Raw genomic sequence first — 19,427 nt, 5'->3', positions numbered from 1 at the left:
CGTGTTTGCTATGTCCAGAAATGATGCATTATAAATAACTCTCTGCAGAATATTTTCCCACTTAATAAAAAACTGTGATCAGATGGAGACGGACTTATTAAACTATGAATTATTAAGAAGCTTTATATATATATATATATATATATTTGTATATTTGTAAATATATATTTATATACTTTATTTTACATAATTTATGATAATAATGTTTTTATAGTGTATATTTTTAAAGTATATATATCACCATAATATACTTTATAATAAAATATATGTTTATATTAATAATTATTAACAGTTTTAAAAAAATCTTTAAGTCCAATTCAGCAATTAAAATATTCAGGTATATTTAAATATTGCATTATAATTATATTATGCATATTTAATTTAATGCCAATTACTCTCTCTCACACACACACACACACACACACACACACACACACACACACACACACACACACACACACACACACACACACACAGGCTAAGTAAAATAACTAAAAAAACACAATATTTTCTGTACCTGAAGTCTTTATATCTGATCTCACACACGTTGTTTAATGAGTGTGTGTTTGTGTGTATATGAAGGCTCAGGGATGAATCTGATGGATATATTTGAGAGACGGTGGTCTCAGGTTTGTCTGGACGCCGTAGCACCGCATTTAGCCAACAGACTCGGTGACCTGACGCCGTCTGCAACCTCTCTGGTGAAATAATATAAAAGAAATATCTCCCTTAAACATCAAATGAGTGTCAAGCCCTTGTGAATGTGTGAGCTGCTTCATGGTGTGTGTGTTTCCAGGGCTGTGTGTCTCTGTATTACTCTGAACGCTTTGGGTTTGCACAGAGCTGTAAGGTGGTGGCCTTCACTGGAGACAATCCTGGTAAACAACAGCGCTTCTGTCACTGAATATGATATATGATACTGAATAAACGGGTGATGATGATACATGATTTACAGTGTCTTCAAACTCTGATCGCTGCTGAGATCTTAAAGACTGTAGAGGGCAGCAACGGCACACAAACTATTTCTATTTCGGTCTTTTCTTTGAAGAGTTTGTAAATATGTACATATAGTAGTGTATAGTATGTATGCGGATTTATTAATATCATTATATTTAATTAATATATAATATATTATATAATATATATATATATATTATATTATATTTAAATGCATTGTATTTTATATAAAATGTTTGTTTATATTATTCATTATTATTAAATATCTTTAAATTAAATAAAAATAAGCATGTTTTTTTAAATTAACATGAATTATTTAATATTTTAAATGTGTGTGTATATAATTGTATAATTTATTCTTATTATATTCTTATTATTTAATATTTGAATATTTAATAAATAAAACAATTTTTTATATATATATATGTTTCTTTATATTAATAATTATTATTATTATATATCTTTAATTTTAAATAAAATAAGCATGTATTTTTAAATTAACATGAATTATTATATTATAAACATTTGTGTATATAATTATGTAGTTTGTTTATTATGTATTATTTAAATATTTTATAAATAAATCTATTTACGTTATATTATATATGTTAATATATAATAAAAAATGAAAAGCAATCACATTTATTTATATATTTAATTTAACAGAAATTATAAAATTATGTTTTTATATATTATAATAAAAAATATATTTTTATTAATAATTATAACATGTATTTAAGACCACTTCAGTGATTAAAATATCTCTATATGTTTAAATTAATATAAATAATGTAATAAAATTTAATAATTATTAAGGATTTCTGTTTGGAGAGTGTGATTCATCTGATTTGAGGATCATGTTTGTGGTTTCAGGATCTCTGGCTGGTATGAGGCTACAGGAAGGAGATCTAGCGGTGAGTGACTTATTGATGAACATTATCTCAGTCTCTTTCATGAATGTAAGTCAGCGCTGAATCTCATGGTTGTTTGCAGTAGAGTCTGTGTTTGCTCTGAGTATTACTGGAGATTGATCAGGATGACAGCTGAAACTCTGGTAATGAGGCTTGAACCTGAAGGTCTGTGGTTCTGGTCTGTGCAGGTGAGTTTGGGGACCAGTGACACAGTTTTCCTGTGGATCCGGGACCCCAGACCCAGCATCGAGGGCCACATCTTCTGTAACCCTGTGGACTGCAGCGCATACATGGCTCTGATATGGTAAAAAACACACAGCCGCTGGTGCACACGGGGTTAAAACGCACACAGCCGCTGGTGCACAAGGGGTTAAAACGCACACAGCCGCTGGTGCACACGGGGTTAAAACGCACACAGCCGCTGGTGCACAAGGGGTTAAAACGCACACAGCCGCTGGTGCACACTGGGTTAAAACACACAAGCCGCTGGTGCACACGGGGTTAAAACACACACAGCCGCTGGTGCACACGGGGTTAAAACTCACAAGCCGCTGGTGCACACAGGGTTAAAACACACAAGCCGCTGGTGCACACGGGGTTAAAACACACACAGCCGCTGGTGCACACAGGGTTAAAACACACACAGACGCTGGTGCACACAGGGTTAAAACGCACACAGCCGCTGGTGCACACGGGGTTAAAACACACACAGCCGCTGGTGCACACGGGGTTAAAACGCACACAGCCGCTGGTGCACAAGGGGTTAAAACGCACACAGCCGCTGGTGCACAAGGGGTTAAAACGCACACAGCCGCTGGTGCACAGTGGGTTAAAACACACACAGCCGCTGGTGCACAAGGGGTTAAAACACACACAGCCGTTGGTGCACAAGGGGTTAAAACACACACAGCCGCTGGTGCACACGGGGTTAAAACACACACAGCCGCTGGTGCACAAGGGGTTAAAACGCACACAGCCGCTGGTGCACAAGGGGTTAAAATGCACACAGCCGCTGGTGCACAAGGGGTTAAAACGCACACAGCCGCTGGTGCACAGTGGGTTAAAACACACACAGCCGCTGGTGCACAAGGGGTTAAAACACACACAGCCGTTGGTGCACAAGGTGTTAAAACACACACAGCCGCTGGTGCACACGGGGTTAAAACACACACAGCCGCTGGTGCACAAGGGGTTAAAACGCACACAGCCGCTGGTGCACAAGGGGTTAAAATGCACACAGCCGCTGGTGCACAAGGGGTTAAAACGCACACAGCCGCTGGTGCACAGTGGGTTAAAACACACACAGCCGTTGGTGCACAAGGGGTTAAAACACACACAGCCGTTGGTGCACAAGGGGTTAAAACACACACAGCCGCTGGTGCACAAGGTGTTAAAACACACACAGCCGCTGGTGCACACGGGGTAAAAACACACACAGCCGCTGGTGCACACGGGGTTAAAACACACACAGCCGCTGGTGCACACGGGGTTAAAACACACACAGCCGCTGGTGCACACGGGGTTAAAACACACACAGCCGCTGGTGCACACGGGGTTAAAACGCACACAGCCGCTGGTGCACAAGGGGTTAAAACACACACAGCCGCTGGTGCACACAGGGTTAAAACGCACACAGCCGCTGGTGCACATTTTTCCCTTTACTGTAATGTAAATGTGTTGCATTGCAATTAAAACAATCAAAATTAAGATATATATATATATATAAGGCTCGTTGCAAAATGGCCAATGCGTTTAACAGACCAGAAATAGAAGATCCTCCAATAACCAACAGGTCTGGTGTTTGGGTGCACTTTGGATTCCCTGTAAGCTATAATGGTGATGGCAAGAGAGTGGTGGATAAAAAACAACAACGATATGTCGCATCTAGGGTACACCAGCGGGAATAAAAAAAAACAAAAAAAAAAACACCAGTGGGAATACTTGAAACATGTCAACTCATTTACACCGACATCACCTTAGTGTGTCAGTATCTGGGAAAAGACGGAAAAAAGGAGAAACATACACACAACAAACTATCCCCGCAGCATTTAGACAGACATTTCCAACGGATTCAAACAGGGCAAAAGACATCACCACGGCGATTAGGCTACATTTACGTTATAGCCGCGGATATGAGACCTTACTATTTACCATTCATTCTATCATCACCATTATAGCTTACAGGGGATCCAAAGTGCACCCAAACACCAGACCTGTTGGTTATTGGAGGATCTTCTATTTCTGGTCTGTTAAACGCATTGGCCATTTTGCAACGAGCCTTCAGCGTGTACTGAGTGAGCGAGCGCAGTAGTGGAAAACGTAGGTTTTAAGAACATGCTTAATGTAATTGAGCCCCGTTACAATATTCCTTCACGAGCCCATTTCAGACAGACTGTAATTCCTGCTTTGTTCCAAAAAACATAAGCCCTATAGAGAACCAATTGAGTAAAAACACACTCAATATAAAGAGTTATAGAGTTCCATATAAAAAGTTACATCTTTGTATTTGTTCATAACTAATATAACATTTTCATTTTTTTTATAAGGAGCTTTTTTTGTTTTATACAGTATGCTGCTAAGAAAACACCATAGAAGATGGGTAAAGAATAGCTCCATCATTGTTCAATGTAAAAAAAACAAAACATACTTTGTTAGTTTTAATAAATAAAACATTTTTTAAAAATCAAGGAAATTTATCTGCCAATTTTTTCTTTTTGCTGTATCTAAAACGTACCGAACCGTACCGAACCGAACCGTGACACCAGTGTATCGTATCGAACCGAACCGTGAATTTTGTGAACCGTTACACCCCTAATATATATATAAGACGTGTATTGTATTTATGCAAAATATATTTATATTAAAATTATATTATTAAATTATTTTTTTTAATTTTATATTTTATAAGTTCAGATGCTACTCTTATGCTTTCTTTAATTTTTTATTATTATGTAAACATAACGAATTGTAAAGTACTTCATTTAATTTCTTCAGATTTAAATAAAAATAATTGTATAGTCATTTTTAGCACATTAGAGTAAATAGATAGTACATAAAAAGAAAATGGAGTAAATAAATTCATGAAAAAAAATATTAATAATGAGATTGTATTATTAAATATTTTTATTTTGGTTTGAAATAAAATAAGTGTTTGCATGTATTCCCATGCATACTGAGAAAAATTAAAGTAATATAAACAAAGAATCTTAAATATAATTTAAATAGTTGGTTAAACTTAATTTAATTTAAAATAAGAAGAGAATTTGAATTAAATAATAAGTAAAAGTTTTTAATGGTCATAAAAAGAGGTTTCGATTTCTTTTAATTATATATAAATATATAATTAAAATTAAATTATATATTTTCTTACAACAATTTTTATATTACATTTTATGTCTAGATTTTGGGGTTAAATAAGACATTTCTCTGTGTGGTTTTCTTCACTTGTGTCTCGCAGCTTTAAAAACGGTTCGTTCACCCGAGAGCGGATCCGTGATGAATGTGCTGGAGGATCATGGGAGCATTTCTCCAGCGCTCTGAGCTCTACGCCGATGGGAAACCATGGAAATCTAGGTGATTATTAAATATTGACAAGATTAGGAATATTATAGTTAACAAAAACTAAAACAAAAAAAGTACTTTTGCTACTTAAAACTAAATAACTGGGGTGAACAAAAAACAAAACTTATTTAATTTCAATTAATTGCTCAAGCAACATTAGTTTAAACATTAATTTAACTTAATGTGCTAAAATAAATAATAAATAATTATTAAAAATTATATAGACATTTTTCTTAACTGACAGATACATTTTTTTTATTAAACAATAAAAAAAATTTCACAACTTAAAATAAAATATTAAACTTTTTATTTTGCCTGCAAAGCAACATTTAGAATTTTAATTTGATGCACTAAAATAACTAAAACTAAAGCTGAAATAAAAAATGATATAAAAAAGTATATAGACATAAAAAACAGAATTTTATATAGACATTTAAAAAAAGAAACAAATAAAAAATTGAAAGCATACAAAAATAGTTTGTTTAACTGAAATAAAATACATAACTGAAATAAATTGAATAAAATAAAATAAAATATATTAAAAAAAGTATTTTATTTTTCATTTTGTTTAATTTGATGTACTAAAATACTAAAAATGAAACAAATACTTAAAATAACTGGAGAAAAAAAACTGTATAGAAAAATAAAAACAACGTTTTTTTTGTTCTCTCTCTTTACGAAAAACAATAAAGAGAATAAAAAAAAAGAAGAAAAGTTAAAACAAAAATGCATAACAAAATTACTAAAACCATAAAAACGTTAAGTTTTTAAATAAAATAAACATTAACTAAAATAAAATACAATATATTTTACAACTTTTTGGCAAGGCGGCATTTCAAATTTTTTATTTAGTTTAACTTGATGCACTAAAAAAGCTAAAAGTGATAAAAAATATTAACAACTACATAGACATTTATATATCCATATAGACATTTAAAAACGATGAGAAAATCAACCAATGATGTGAGTTTGGGGCGAGTCTGTGTGTGTTTGTGTTTAATCTGAGACATTAATGTTAGAGATCTCCTGTGTTTAGTTGGCTTGAAGAAGCTGTGTGTGTGTGTGTGTGTGTGTGTGTGTGTGTGTGTGTGTGTGTGTGTGTGTTTTCAGGCATGTATTTTGACGTGATGGAGATCACACCTCCTGCTGTCGGCGTTCACAGGTTTAATGCTGAAGGTCAAAGGGTGAGTCTTCTGCTGATTGATTTGCTCTTTTCAGCTTCATTTACTTCGGCTGAACAGGTTTGCAAATATTGCCTCTAATCAGATAATTGCCTAATTTGTGCTAATTGGGTCACAGTTCGGTTCACCTGCCACGAGATGCTCATTAACCCTCCAGCAGCGCTGAACTCGCTCTGTCTGAGATATTTACCTCGTTTTTAACCACAACAGCAGCAATATTAATAAAAGAATACCTGCATTTTGTTTTAAATACAGTTCTTTAGTAGTTCTGTTTAAACATGTTCAGGTCATGTTCACAGGCTTATTTTAAGACCAGTGATTTAGAATTATTAAATTATTGACAGTTAAGTTCATTATTCAGTTTCTCTGCATTGCAACAAAATTACACTCTCGTCAATGTTTTACTTAATATTTTTGCATAATAATAATAATAATAAATTTTGTTTATGCATTTCATAAAATTATATATATATTTAGTTAATACATTTTTATTATTTTGCATTACAAAAAATGTATTTTGTATTAAAATGGTTTTAAAATATAAATAAAAATCTCTATAAAATATTAATAAAATGTTAAAAGTACATAAATAAATTATTTATATATATTTTTTCTTTAGATAAATTTTTATTAAAAAAAAAAATATATATATATATTTTTTTTTTTGTATTACTAAAATGTGGGTTTATTATCATGAAAAGAATGTCTGAGTCAAAAAAAAAAGCATCATTTAGTTAATGCTACATTTATTATATATTTATTATTACTGTGATTTCGAGGTGAACTATGACCCGGACAGTTGGTGCGATTCATATATTTGTGTGTGTGGTTCTTGTTTTTTATGGTTCTGTAGAAGTGTTCTTGATGATTTCTTTACTGGTTGTGAAAGGGTTTTAGTTTCAGGCACCAGAGGAATCCGTGTAATTCCAGAGTGTTTCTCTCACTGAAGCTCGTCTTTGTGTTCGCTCTCACTCAGGTCTCTTCGTTTGAGCAGGACGTGGAAATCCGAGCCCTGCTTGAAGGACAGTTCCTGGCCAAACGAGTTCATGCAGAAAAGCTGGGCTACAAGATCCGTGAGTGTGTGGTGTTTCTCTCACAGAGTCGTCTATAGATCACTTCAGTGTGAGTTTGTGTGTGTGTTTTAATTAAACCCGCCCTGCTGTTATATCAGAAGCTTCACATATTCGCTCATGTTTATGCAGAGCATTTGTTATTTCACATCTCAAGCATCATGCAATTCACACACAAGTTAAAAAAATATATAAAATAATATATTGTGTCAAACATTTGAATCAGTCCAAAACAACAGCATTTATTTGAAATAGAAATATTTTAATAAATTATAATGCAAATTATAAATCATATGAATGATGTAATTGTGTAGATATAAAGTGTGCAATTTTATTAAATATTATAAATGTCCTCAATGTCACTTTTGGTCAATTTTATGCATCCTTATTGAACACAAATATAAATGTATTAAAATTCCTTACATTTTATTTTTCAGAATTATTTGAAAGTTAAAAAGATTATTTGAAATAGAAATATTTTTAGAAATTATAATATTTAAACTGTATAATTTATTATATATAGTACATTTCTTTAGTCACTTTTGATCAGTTGATTGCAAGTTTTTTTCTTAATTAATCTTAATAATTAATGACACTTTAAAATCGCTTCGAAGCACCAGTAAAGTCATTAACAATGCTGCAAAAGATTTTATTTATTTTAAAAAAATGCCGTTCTTTTGATCTTTCTATGCATCTGTGAATCCTGAAAATTAAAATCTATCACGGTTTCCACAAAAAAATTAATGTTTTCAACATTGATGGTAATCAGAAATTTTAGAAACCGCCTTTATTGAAGCATGTCGTTTCATTTAGGCGGTTCGTCTACATGGTAGTGAATGATGATGCTGATATGGATCTGTCTTTGCACTTTCGGGCGGATGATTATGATTACATTATTTACTTGACATCGGGAAACATGAAATGTTTTAGTTGTGGACAAACTAATCACTTAATTCGTGATTGTCCCGGGAAAAATTCAACCAATGTGTCAGGTGGTGGTGACGTCAGAAGCGATGTCATTAGTAGAGCCCGACCGATATATCGGCTGGCCGATATTATCGGCCGATATGAGCTAATTGCATTTAAATCGGTGTGGCGAGTGACACAGTTAATTCATGACAATCGGCATCTGCGTTTATAACGGCCGATGAAACATGAGAAACAGAGTCTCATGCTTCACTCATGTTATGAGTGTTGCATAGTGTGCCCACCAGAGGGAGCTCTGCAACTCCCCAGTTGACAACAGCGCCAGAAATCCACTACAGAAGAAAGCGATCAGCCAAGCCACAGAGATGTAACTTACTGTTTTGACGGTGAGTCTGTCGTTCGTCATGTGAAATAATTGTAGATTTAGTTCATACACTGTATATAAAAACAGTGTGGTAGTTCTAGCTAACGGTCCTATCATTATCACTTCTAAATATTCTGTAACATCACTTACAGCCGCTAATGCATTGCTATATTAGATTAGCCACAAAGCTTATACCATGTTTATCAGTGGAAGAACGCGAACGTTAATAAGAGGTCAAACTATAACGTCAGCTTTAACTTATTCTAAATATATCTGCAGTGTTTCCCACATAATGACCGCGCAACTGTGGCAGGGGGGCGCGTGTAGTCAATGACTAGAAGTTATGTACAGCGTGCCTCGAAAAAAACAACAACTGTTACGTTACTTTAACGCTAATAGCTTCCTTTTTAGCAGGCCCCTTAAATGCTTGCTATTAACTTGTTTGAAGGTGGTTCTTCTCAAAATTGACAGCGGTGTGTTCATGACACTAACGTTAACCATTCAACTTCGAATTGATTCCGTAATCTTCCGGTAACAGTAGGCTAACTTTACGTTCGCCAGCGCATGACAATGTTTTGATTCAGACTGCACAAAGAGAAGAGGAGAAGATATACGGGTCCGTTGTGAATGTGTCTTTGAGAGCAAATATAGTGTAGTTACAGTAACTACAGTAGCTGCGTCAGAAATGATTAAACCAGAGGGGACATGTAAATAAATGTGAGCTGAACAAGCGCTTTTTTTCTTTTTTACATATTGTTTCAAAGCAACTTTACAGACATAACAGGAAAATGTTGTAATAATATTGTTAAATATAAGTAGGTAATAGGTAATACCTATTGCTTGACAAATAAAAAAAAAGTATATATTTCTAATTTTTGCCTATGTAGGAGATCCCAGTTTATTATTATTATAATTCTAATGATACATGGTGATATTATTAATACACATGCTTATTCTTTCTCTGTCTCTCTTTCTGCCTACAGATGGCTGAAAAAGGTGAATGCTGTAGCAGCAAAGTGTGGGACTACTTCTGCAAATACTTTAACTTTAGTATTATAATTTATTTACAGTACACACACAGACTGTTAAAACCAGCTTCAACTGGAAGAAAGTAAAAGTGTTAAATGTTTAAAACCAGACTGTTTTTTGATCATTAAAAAATATATACTTTTGATGTGCAATTGTTTAGTCATTGAGACTGTAATCTAAGGCTTTTTTTTAACATAATGCCTTCTGGAAAATGGTTTATACAGCCCACATACATAGAACAGGCAGATATTTTGCTATTGAATGTTGTGTAAGTGCAGTTTATAGGAAATGGGTCTAATATCCAGTTTATTTTTAAAATCAAAATATCGGCTAATAAATCGGCTCTTTTCGAGTTAATATCGGCATCGGCCCCAAAAATCCATATCGGTCGGGCTCTAGTCGTTAGTGCTGAAGCGGAGCCAGTTAACGAGGCTCCAGGTGGGTCAGGGACATGGTTACACGTCTCAGAGGATAGAAGTGATGTTGTTCCTGTGATCGCTGTAGCTGAAGAATCTGCGCTTGAAAGTACAGTTTCTGATGTTACATTAGTTGTGTCTAATGTTCAGGCGTGGGGAGCCGTTATTGAGACGGAGAAGCATTTAAACGATGCTCTCGATGTAGAGCTGCAGCCTGCTGCTGAGAGCGTAGGTGACGTCACTCCAATGGAAACAGTGCAGGCAGATTGTAAAGTCCCGTTAAAGAGGAGGAAGCCTGGTAGAACTGGGATTGATAGACACACAAAAAAATCTGATAAAAGTGAGTTGTATGAAGATACGGAAAGTGATAGTACATCATCTGATTCAAGTGTTTGTCTTTCTCAGAGTGATTTTTCTGGTCATTATGAGGTTGATGATATTAAACGGTTTCTTAGAGCTACTAAGAATAAGAGGGGTGTGTGCATTGATGAATTTTTTCCTAATACAGAGCAGTTTGTTGAGAATACTAAGGATTTCATGATGGAGGGATCCTTTACAAATAAAGAGGTCTATAGGTAAAAAAAAAATGGTGAGGAAACTTAACTCTGAGCGTAGGAATGAGGATAGGGGGGAAACCTAATTCTATGGCTTTTAGTGGGTTTTTTCTGTGGACATTGTTTTTCTTTTTTTTCTTTTCTTTAAGTATGTGTCACGTTAATGTTGCTACTCTGAACCTGACTGGTGCCAGAGATATGTATAAAAGAGCAGCATTATTTGAAATAATTCATCAGAAAAAAATTGATCTTATGCTGTTACAAGAGACACATACTGATGTTATTAATGCTGCTGATTGGGCAGTGGAATGGAATGGGGTTGCTGTTTTAAGTCACAATACCACAATTAGTGGTGGAGTCGCTGTTCTCTTCGCCAAGGGTTTCAGCCCACACTCTTATCAGGTTGAAGAGGTTATTAAAGGTAGACTTTTAAAAGTAAGACCCTCTTTTGAAAATGTTGTCTTTGTTTTTATTTCTGTGTATGTACCAACTTCAGCTGTTGAGAGAATACTTTTTTTAAGTACTTTGTCTTCTGTCTTACAAAATGTTGCTGTTGACGAGTACTTAATTTTGGGTGGTGATTTTAATTGCACAGAGTCTAATCTGGACAGAAATCATGTGGAACTTCATGTACCCTCACGTCAGCGTCTTGTTCAGTTAAAAAAAACACATGAATTAATTGATATTTGGAGGCAGCTTAATGGAGAACAAAGGCAATACACTTGGTCTCATGCTCGTGGTAACACAATTTCTTTAGCAAGACTGGATACGTTTTATGTTTTTAAACATCATGGGAGTATTGTTGAGAGCGGATCATAGTATGGTGCAGTGTGGTATCTGTTTCAATTCTATCAAGCCAAAGAGTCCCTATTGGCAGTTAAATACCACTTTATTGGACGACAAGTGTTTTAGGGAAATTTTTTAATATTTTTGGAGTATGTTTAAAACTACAAAGAATTCTTTTAGAACACTGCAGCAATGGTGGGACTTTGGGAAAGTCCAGATAAAGCAACTATGTCAACAATACTCTCAGAACGTCACTAGAGAGGTAACCCTGAGTTTGAGCTCCTTAGAGACTGAGATTTTAAAATGGCAAGAATTGGCTCACTTGCCTGAGGTGGAGTCTCTTATAAAAAATAAGACGACTCAGCTATCTGAGTAGAGTTATCAGAATAGAGTTATTCATGCCTTACGTTCTGAATCTGGAGCATTGCTCACTTACCCCAAAATATATCCGTAAGAGAGCAGCTAATTTTTATGAGTCATTATATAAAAATGAAATGAGTCCAGATTATAGGTGTGACAGTGCTTTTTTTTTTTTAAATCTTCCTCAAGTGGCAAAGGAAGTCAACGCAAAGCTCTCAGGTGCTGTGACCATGGAGGAACTGGCTAAAGCCCTCCAAGGCATGGCGTTGGGAAAAGCACCAGGGGTTGATGGTCTGCCTGTTGACTTTTATAAGTCCCTTTGGTCAGAGATTGGAGAGGACTTGCTAGAGGTACTGAATGACAGTTTAGCCGTAGGGCTTCTGCCATTGAGTTGCCGCAGAGCGGTCCTAACTCTCCTACCCAAGAAGGGTGATCTGACGGACATCAGGTGCTGGCGTCCGGTCTCCCTCCTGTGCGGCGACTACAAGCTGCTCTCTAAGGTCTGGAAGGTATTTCTTTGCCAACGTGTAATTGCAACTTTTCATTATCAGCGTATGCTGATGATTTAGTAGTAATGATCAGCAAGCAAAGTGATGTGCAGACTTTATTCGAATTGCTTGGAGATTTTAAAACCTTGTCTTCCGCTAATGTAAATTGGAATAAGAGTGAAGTCCTTCTGATAGGAAGCTGGGAAGGTGGAAAACCACAACTCCCTTCTGGTTTACAGTGGGGAAAAGAAGGATTTCATTATTTGGGGTTTTTTTTGGGTGAGGAGACAGTAGTACAGAAAAACTGGGAAGGTTTAATTAAGTCAAAGGACGCCTAGACAAATGGAAGCATTTGTCTCCAAAATTATCATATATAGAGGACGCATTTTACTTGTTAACAACTTTTTTGGCGTCTTCCTTATGGCACAGGTTTGCCTGTGTAGATCCTCCTTTGCAATTACTTTTAAAAATTCAGACTCTCATGGTGAACTTTTTTTGGGATAGGTTACATTGGGTTTCACAAAATGTATTGTTTTTGCCTAAGGAGGAGGGTGGCCAAGGACTAATGCATCTTCAAAGCAGAATTGCAGCCTTTCGGTTGCAGTTTGTGCAAAGACTGCTGGATGGACCTTCAGACTGTAACTGGCGCGCTGTTTCATGCCTGATCCTACGGAGTTTTGCAGGTTTGGGACTGGACAAAGCACTTTTCCTAATGGATCCCCTAAAACTGGACACCTCTAAGTTGCCAATTTTTTATAAGAATACTTTTAAAGTTTGGAGTCTCTTTTTTGTCCAACGTTCAGAAAGCTCACCTTCTCTTTTCTGGTTACTGGAGGAGCCTTTAATCCATGGCGCCCGGTTGGATTTAATGGACCGTTCCTGTTTTCCTGGACTCAACAGGGTGTTGGTGGGACATGACGTGCTCACTCTGAGTCAGCTACTGAGCATTGTAGGGGCCGGATTTCAAGGATGAAGTAGCTCTAGCTCAACACTTGGGAATCAGGTCTATTCGTCTTGTTACCCAGTTGCTCATGAAATGGAAAGCTGCTCTTGAAACAACTGAAACGGAATTGTTAACAGAATATTGTGAAGGTTTTTGTTTTGCGAATCCCAAAGACTCCTTTCCTCGTTTATCTTTGACTTTAAATGTTGAAGGGAGTATTTCCCCCTTTTTAAGGGGGAAGTCGTGGCCTAATGGTTAGAGAGTCGGACTCCCAATCGAAAGGTTGTGAGTTCGAGTCCCGGGCCGGCAGGAATTGTGGGTGGGGGGAGTGCATGTACAGTTCTCTCTCCACCTTCAATACCACGACTTAGGTGCCCTTGAGCAAGGCATCGAACCCACAACTGCTCCCCGGGCGCCGCAGCATAAATGATGCCCACTGCTCCGGGTGTGTGCTCACAGTGTGTGTGTGTGTGTTCACTGCTCTGTGTGTGTGCACTTTGGATGGGTTAAATGCAGAGCACAAATTCTGAGTATGGGTCACCATTTTAAGTGCTGGTAAATCTTGTGTTTTAGTGCTTAGCAAAAATGTCTTAAGTGCAAGAGTTGATACTCCCTGGCGTGATAAGGCATACAGCCTGAGTGGAATTCTTTGTATAAACCACCGTTGACCAAGAGAACAGGTGATTTACAGTGAAAGATTATTCATGGTGCTATTGCGGTTAACGCCTTTGTCTCAGTTTTAAACCCTGAGGTTGATTCTGGATGTCCTTTTTGCTCTACTAGAGAAACCATTTTTCATGTGTCCATGAATTGTAGACTGCAACCTTTGTTTGAAGTTGTAAGTGGTGTTTTTATGAGGTGCAATGAGACCTTTTCTCTGGAGACGTTTATTTTGGGGTACAAGTATGTGAGGAAAAAAAGTGTTGTCTGTCAGCTTCTGAACTTTGTTCTAGGCCAAGCAAAGCTGGCCATTTATTTAAGTAGGAAAAAGAAAATAGAACAGAATCTAAATCAGAATATGGTTGCCTTGTTTTCTAACTTGATGAAGTCAAGAGTTATGGTAGATTTTTTATATTATAAGTCTATTGATGATTTTGTTACATTTGAATGTTTTTGAAGGTGAATTTGATTTTTTGTGCTGTGAGTTTTTTTCTTTTTTCTTTTATTTATTTTGTACATTTATACTTTGGTGTAAAAGTCTATGGTAAATACTAGGTAATGTCTTGTATACTGTATTGTAATAAAAGTTTTGTTAAAAATCAAAAATCTCTCTCTGTCTCTCTCTCTCTCTGTCTCTCTCTCTCTCTCTCTCTCTCTCTAGTTCCTGGCACACGAGTGCTGGCCACAGGAGGAGCATCCTCCAACAAGGACATTTTACAGGTATTAATTTTGCAAAAACAATAAACAACAATTTAAATCTGTTCTAATGTAAATGCATTGCTGAGTGCTGACGAGTCGTGTCTGCAGGTGCTGTCTGACGTCTTCAATGCTCCGGTTTACACCATCGACGTCACAGACTCGGCCTGTCTGGGCTGCGCTTACAGAGCCCTGCATGGTAATAATAATAATAATTACATTATCAGATCATTCTGCTGCGCTCATCCCATAGAGACCAACTATTAACCTTCGTTTAGGTGACACTAGATCTACTAGATGAGCCAGATTCACATTCAGTAAGATAATGCCGTTTCAGAGGTCTCATTTTTATATATTTTAATAACTAAATAAACTATTAGCATATTAAATGTGTATGTAATTAACATTTACATTTGGTCAACACTGCCCATCGGTGTAATATATTACATTTATATATATATATATGTGTGTATGTGTATGTGTATGTATAAGATGTTTGGTTTAAAGATTTAGTTATATATAGTTTATATATATATATATATATACAGTCGTGGCCAAAGGTTTTGAGAATTACATAAATATTAGTTTTCAAAAAGTTTGCTGCTAAACTGCTTTTAGATCTTTGTTTCAGTTGTTTCTGTGATGTACTGAAATATAATTACAAGCACTGCATACGTTTCAAAGGCTTTTATCGACAATTACATGACATTTATGCAAAGAGTCAGTATTTGCAGTGTTGGCCCTTCTTTTTCAGGACCTCTGCAATTCGACTGGGCATGCTCTCAATCAACTTCTGGGCCAAATCCTGACTGATAGCAACCCATTCTTTCATAATCACTTCTTGAAGTTTGTCAGAATTAGTGGGTTTTTGTTTGTCCACCCGCCTCTTGAGGATTGACCACAAGTTCTCAATGGGATTAAGATCTGGGGAGTTTCCAGGCCATGGACCCAAAATTTCAACATCCTCGTCCCCGAGCCACTTAGTTATCACTTTTGCCTTATGGCACGGTGCTCCATCGTGCTGGAAAATGCATTGTTCTTCACCAAACTGTTGTTGAATTGTTGGAAGAAGTTTCTGTTGGGGGGTGTTTTGGTACCATTCTTTATTCATGGCTGTGTTTTTGGGCAGAATTGTGAGTGAGCCCACTCCCTTGGATGAGAAGCAACCCCACACATGAATGGTGTCAGGATGCTTTACTGTTGGCATGACACAGGACTGATGGTAGCGATCACCTTTTCTTCTCCGGACAAGCCTTTTTCCAGATGCCCCAAACAATCGGAAAGGGGCTTCATCGGAGAATATGACTTTGCCCCAGTCCTCAGCAGTCCATTCACTATACTTTCTGCAGAAGATCAATCTGTTCCTGATGTTTTTTTTGGAGAGAAGTGGCTTCTTTGCTGCCCTTCTTGACACCAGGCCATCTTCCAGAAGTCTTGTCCTCACTGTCCGTGCTGATGCGCTCACACCTGCCTGCTGCCATTCCTGAGCAAGCTCTGCACTGGTGGCACTCCGATCCCGCAGCTCAATCCTCTTTAGGAGACCATCCTGGCACTTGCTGGACTTTCTTGGACGCCCTGAAGCATTCTTTACAAGAATTGAACCTCTTTCCTTGAAGTTCTTGATGATCCTATAAATTGTTGATTTAGGTGCAATCTTAGTAGCTACAATATCCTTGCCTGTGAAGCCATTCATTTTTCCATCATAAAATGAGTGGATTGCGATTTACAGTTAAAAGGTCAAAGAAGGATTAATAATAAAATGATTTATAAAAATAAATCTCTTTTTTACTTCTAAAATTCTTTAAAATATTCTTAAAATTTACTAATTAATTACTAATTAAATTTTAATCTCTTTTTTTATTTAATTAAAATTTTTATTGATTTATTTTCGTATTTATCTGAGCTGCTGTATTCTATAAAATGACATTAGGATTGTGATTTATGATTAAAAGCTCTAAAAAGGTAAAAAAAAGCACCATAAAATATTTATTTATTTCGTCTGAGCTGCTCTTTTCCATTAAATGAATTTGGATCGTGATTAAGTGCCATAAAAGTACAATAAAAGTGAGCTGACATGTAAAAACCATGGCATCTGTCATGAGAGCGAGTCAATGATGACAGAGTTTTAATTTGTTGGCTGTGATCCCGTGCATCTGTGTTTAATCAGTGATGCTGTATAACTGTAATGACTAAATGTGTGTCTCTCTTCAGCTCTGGAGGCAGAAACAGGAGCATCGTTCACCGAGACGCTCCGAAACGCTCCAGATCCTCAGCTGGCCGTCAGTCCCACACCGGGAGCTCAAGAGGTACAAACACACACACTGTAATCACTGAAAACGAGTCCTTTCTTAATCACACACTGGTGACATCAAAGATCAATCCTTCGCAAATAGATTGTGAGGTACTGAAACTCCTTTAAACGATTCATTTGAAAGAATCCGATGATTCAGGGATTGCTTGATTTCATCGCTGACATTAATTTTACGCTTACATTTACTACGTTTCAATTGAGTTTCATTACCGATGATGTTTATTGTAATTGTATGTGTTTTAGTTCAGTTTGTTGAAACCATGATTCATAGTTAAACAGTTATTCGGAACCAAAATATAATTTGCTGTGTCATTAAACATTGCTAATATTTTGTTTATTTATTTATATGATTTGCTTTATTCCATATAATGACATTTGCAATATGATTTATAGTGAGAATCTCAAAAAAGGACAAAAAAAAGCACCATAAATGTATTTATTTATTTATTTTATTTTATTTTATTTTATTCTATTTTAATTGTAATAAAAATGACTAATAACCAACATTTTCATTTTATTTTATTTTATTTTATTATTATTATTATGTTTTTTTTTTTTTTTTTTTTTATTAAATGGTGAAAACCTCAAAACGTACTAATAACTAGAAATCGATACATTTTATTTATCTTAATTGTCATTTGTGGTGAAACCTCTAAAATTTACTAATAACTAGAAGTTGATTTTAATTTAATTTAATCAGTTCGTTTTCACAAAATCTGTTTCTTATTTAAAGTTAAAATTAAAAAAAAAAACTACAGAAACTGATTCATTTTTATTTTAATATATAATTTTTTGTTTAATTATTTTGGTTCAATTTGTTGCAGCTCTGGTTCAGCTCAGGACACGTAGTTATTTAGAACCAAAATATAATCTGTCATTAAATAACGTTACTTTTCATTTAGTTGTCGACTGTGAGTGTTTGATGCACTAACAGCATCTCTGTGGCCGTCAAGTCTTTTGATTGTTGACTTCAGACTAAAAATATAAGCTTAGCTCATATAACTGACTGATCACGTTCACTAGTGAAAGCACAATCGCTCTGACCTTCTCACGCCGGCTGTGGTCACATGATCCGGCGTTCTGACCCGCTGAACTCTGACCTGCTTCATGAATCACTGCGTCTTCATTAAACGCTTCATCTCCTCTGGACAGATGCATTGTGAGGGTTCAGACCGGGACGAGCCCACGCCGCTGGGTTTAGACAAGGCCTCTTTCATTTACTGGATCATCTAAAGCTTTACAAACACCATCAGACCCCATGAAAGTAATGATGGAAATGATGCAGAAAATAAGAGGCTGATGCATTTCTAGCATGTTAGCATTGTCCTGAACAGTCAGGAGTAGGAATATTAACCCAAATGTTGATTCTGACGCTGTTGTGCATTGCCTAATTTCTCAAAAGTCAGCATCAAAATGTTTGTTTGTTTAATTATTTGCAAGGAATTCATTAAATTGCATTTGAATTTATTTATTTGTATTTACATTTATTTAAACATGTATTTATTTATATAAATGCATTTATATTTATTTTTAAGTATATTTACATGTATTTTTAAATGCATATGATTTATTAAAAAAATGTATGTAGTTTAATAATGTTTGCATTTAAATATTCTTTATAAAATATTGCATTTATTTATATATTTATTTTAATTCTCTTATTATAATTCAATCCTTTTATTATAATTATCATCTAATTATTAATTTTTTATTATTATTATTATTATTATATATTATAATTATCATTATATTTAAACAAACAAATACATTTGGGGGGGGGGGGGTATTTTGAATATTTTAAAATGATATATTTATCTTATTTTTTATTTTTATGATTTTGGCTTTTCATCAATTCAAAAACCCTAGTTTGAAAAAAGCTGTAGAGAAAGTTTTAAGTTCTGGAAGTTAGAGCATGTTGTGTAGTGCAATTAACTTTTTTTTTTATGGAAATTTTGACTTCTTTTTGTTTCCGGACAGTAATATGCCAATTTCCTGATCACAGCTGAAAGACTGACAGCTCCATTTAGCAAAAAGCAAATTGAAGGAAAATTCCCCTCATGCTCTGTGAATGAGGTGGCATGCTAGCGTTCATACATGGGTCTCATTAGTGTGCATGAGTCTGGCTTTGACGGCTCAACAGGAAATATGATCAGGTTTTTCTGAATGTTGAATATGTAGCTTGACATGTTTTCCACAGAAGAAATAAGGTCTTA

At 35.5% G+C, this 19,427-nt stretch overlaps 2 protein-coding genes across 2 annotated transcripts in view; both read left to right on the top strand.

Annotated features, from left to right (window-relative positions):
- Positions 1 to 19,427, top strand: part of LOC132124468 (nuclease EXOG, mitochondrial-like) — a 344,294-nt gene that overhangs the window by 113,794 nt on the left and 211,073 nt on the right. The window lies entirely within an intron of this gene.
- Positions 1 to 19,427, top strand: part of xylb (xylulokinase homolog (H. influenzae)) — a 28,405-nt gene that overhangs the window by 5,148 nt on the left and 3,830 nt on the right. The window contains exons 9-18 of the mRNA XM_059534653.1: positions 583 to 701; positions 797 to 878; positions 1,831 to 1,871; positions 2,057 to 2,172; positions 5,326 to 5,441; positions 6,540 to 6,613; positions 7,587 to 7,683; positions 14,869 to 14,927; positions 15,015 to 15,102; positions 17,115 to 17,209. Coding sequence (XP_059390636.1) covers positions 583 to 701; positions 797 to 878; positions 1,831 to 1,871; positions 2,057 to 2,172; positions 5,326 to 5,441; positions 6,540 to 6,613; positions 7,587 to 7,683; positions 14,869 to 14,927; positions 15,015 to 15,102; positions 17,115 to 17,209 — 887 coding nt within the window. The remainder of the gene's footprint in view (positions 1 to 582; positions 702 to 796; positions 879 to 1,830; positions 1,872 to 2,056; positions 2,173 to 5,325; positions 5,442 to 6,539; positions 6,614 to 7,586; positions 7,684 to 14,868; positions 14,928 to 15,014; positions 15,103 to 17,114; positions 17,210 to 19,427) is intronic.

This window comes from Carassius carassius, chromosome 42, assembly GCF_963082965.1.
Source record: "Carassius carassius chromosome 42, fCarCar2.1, whole genome shotgun sequence".
NCBI classification, from domain to species: Eukaryota; Metazoa; Chordata; class Actinopteri; order Cypriniformes; family Cyprinidae; genus Carassius; species Carassius carassius.
The sequence above is the reverse complement of the archived record's forward strand: the minus strand, read 5'-3'. Positions and strand labels throughout refer to the sequence as shown.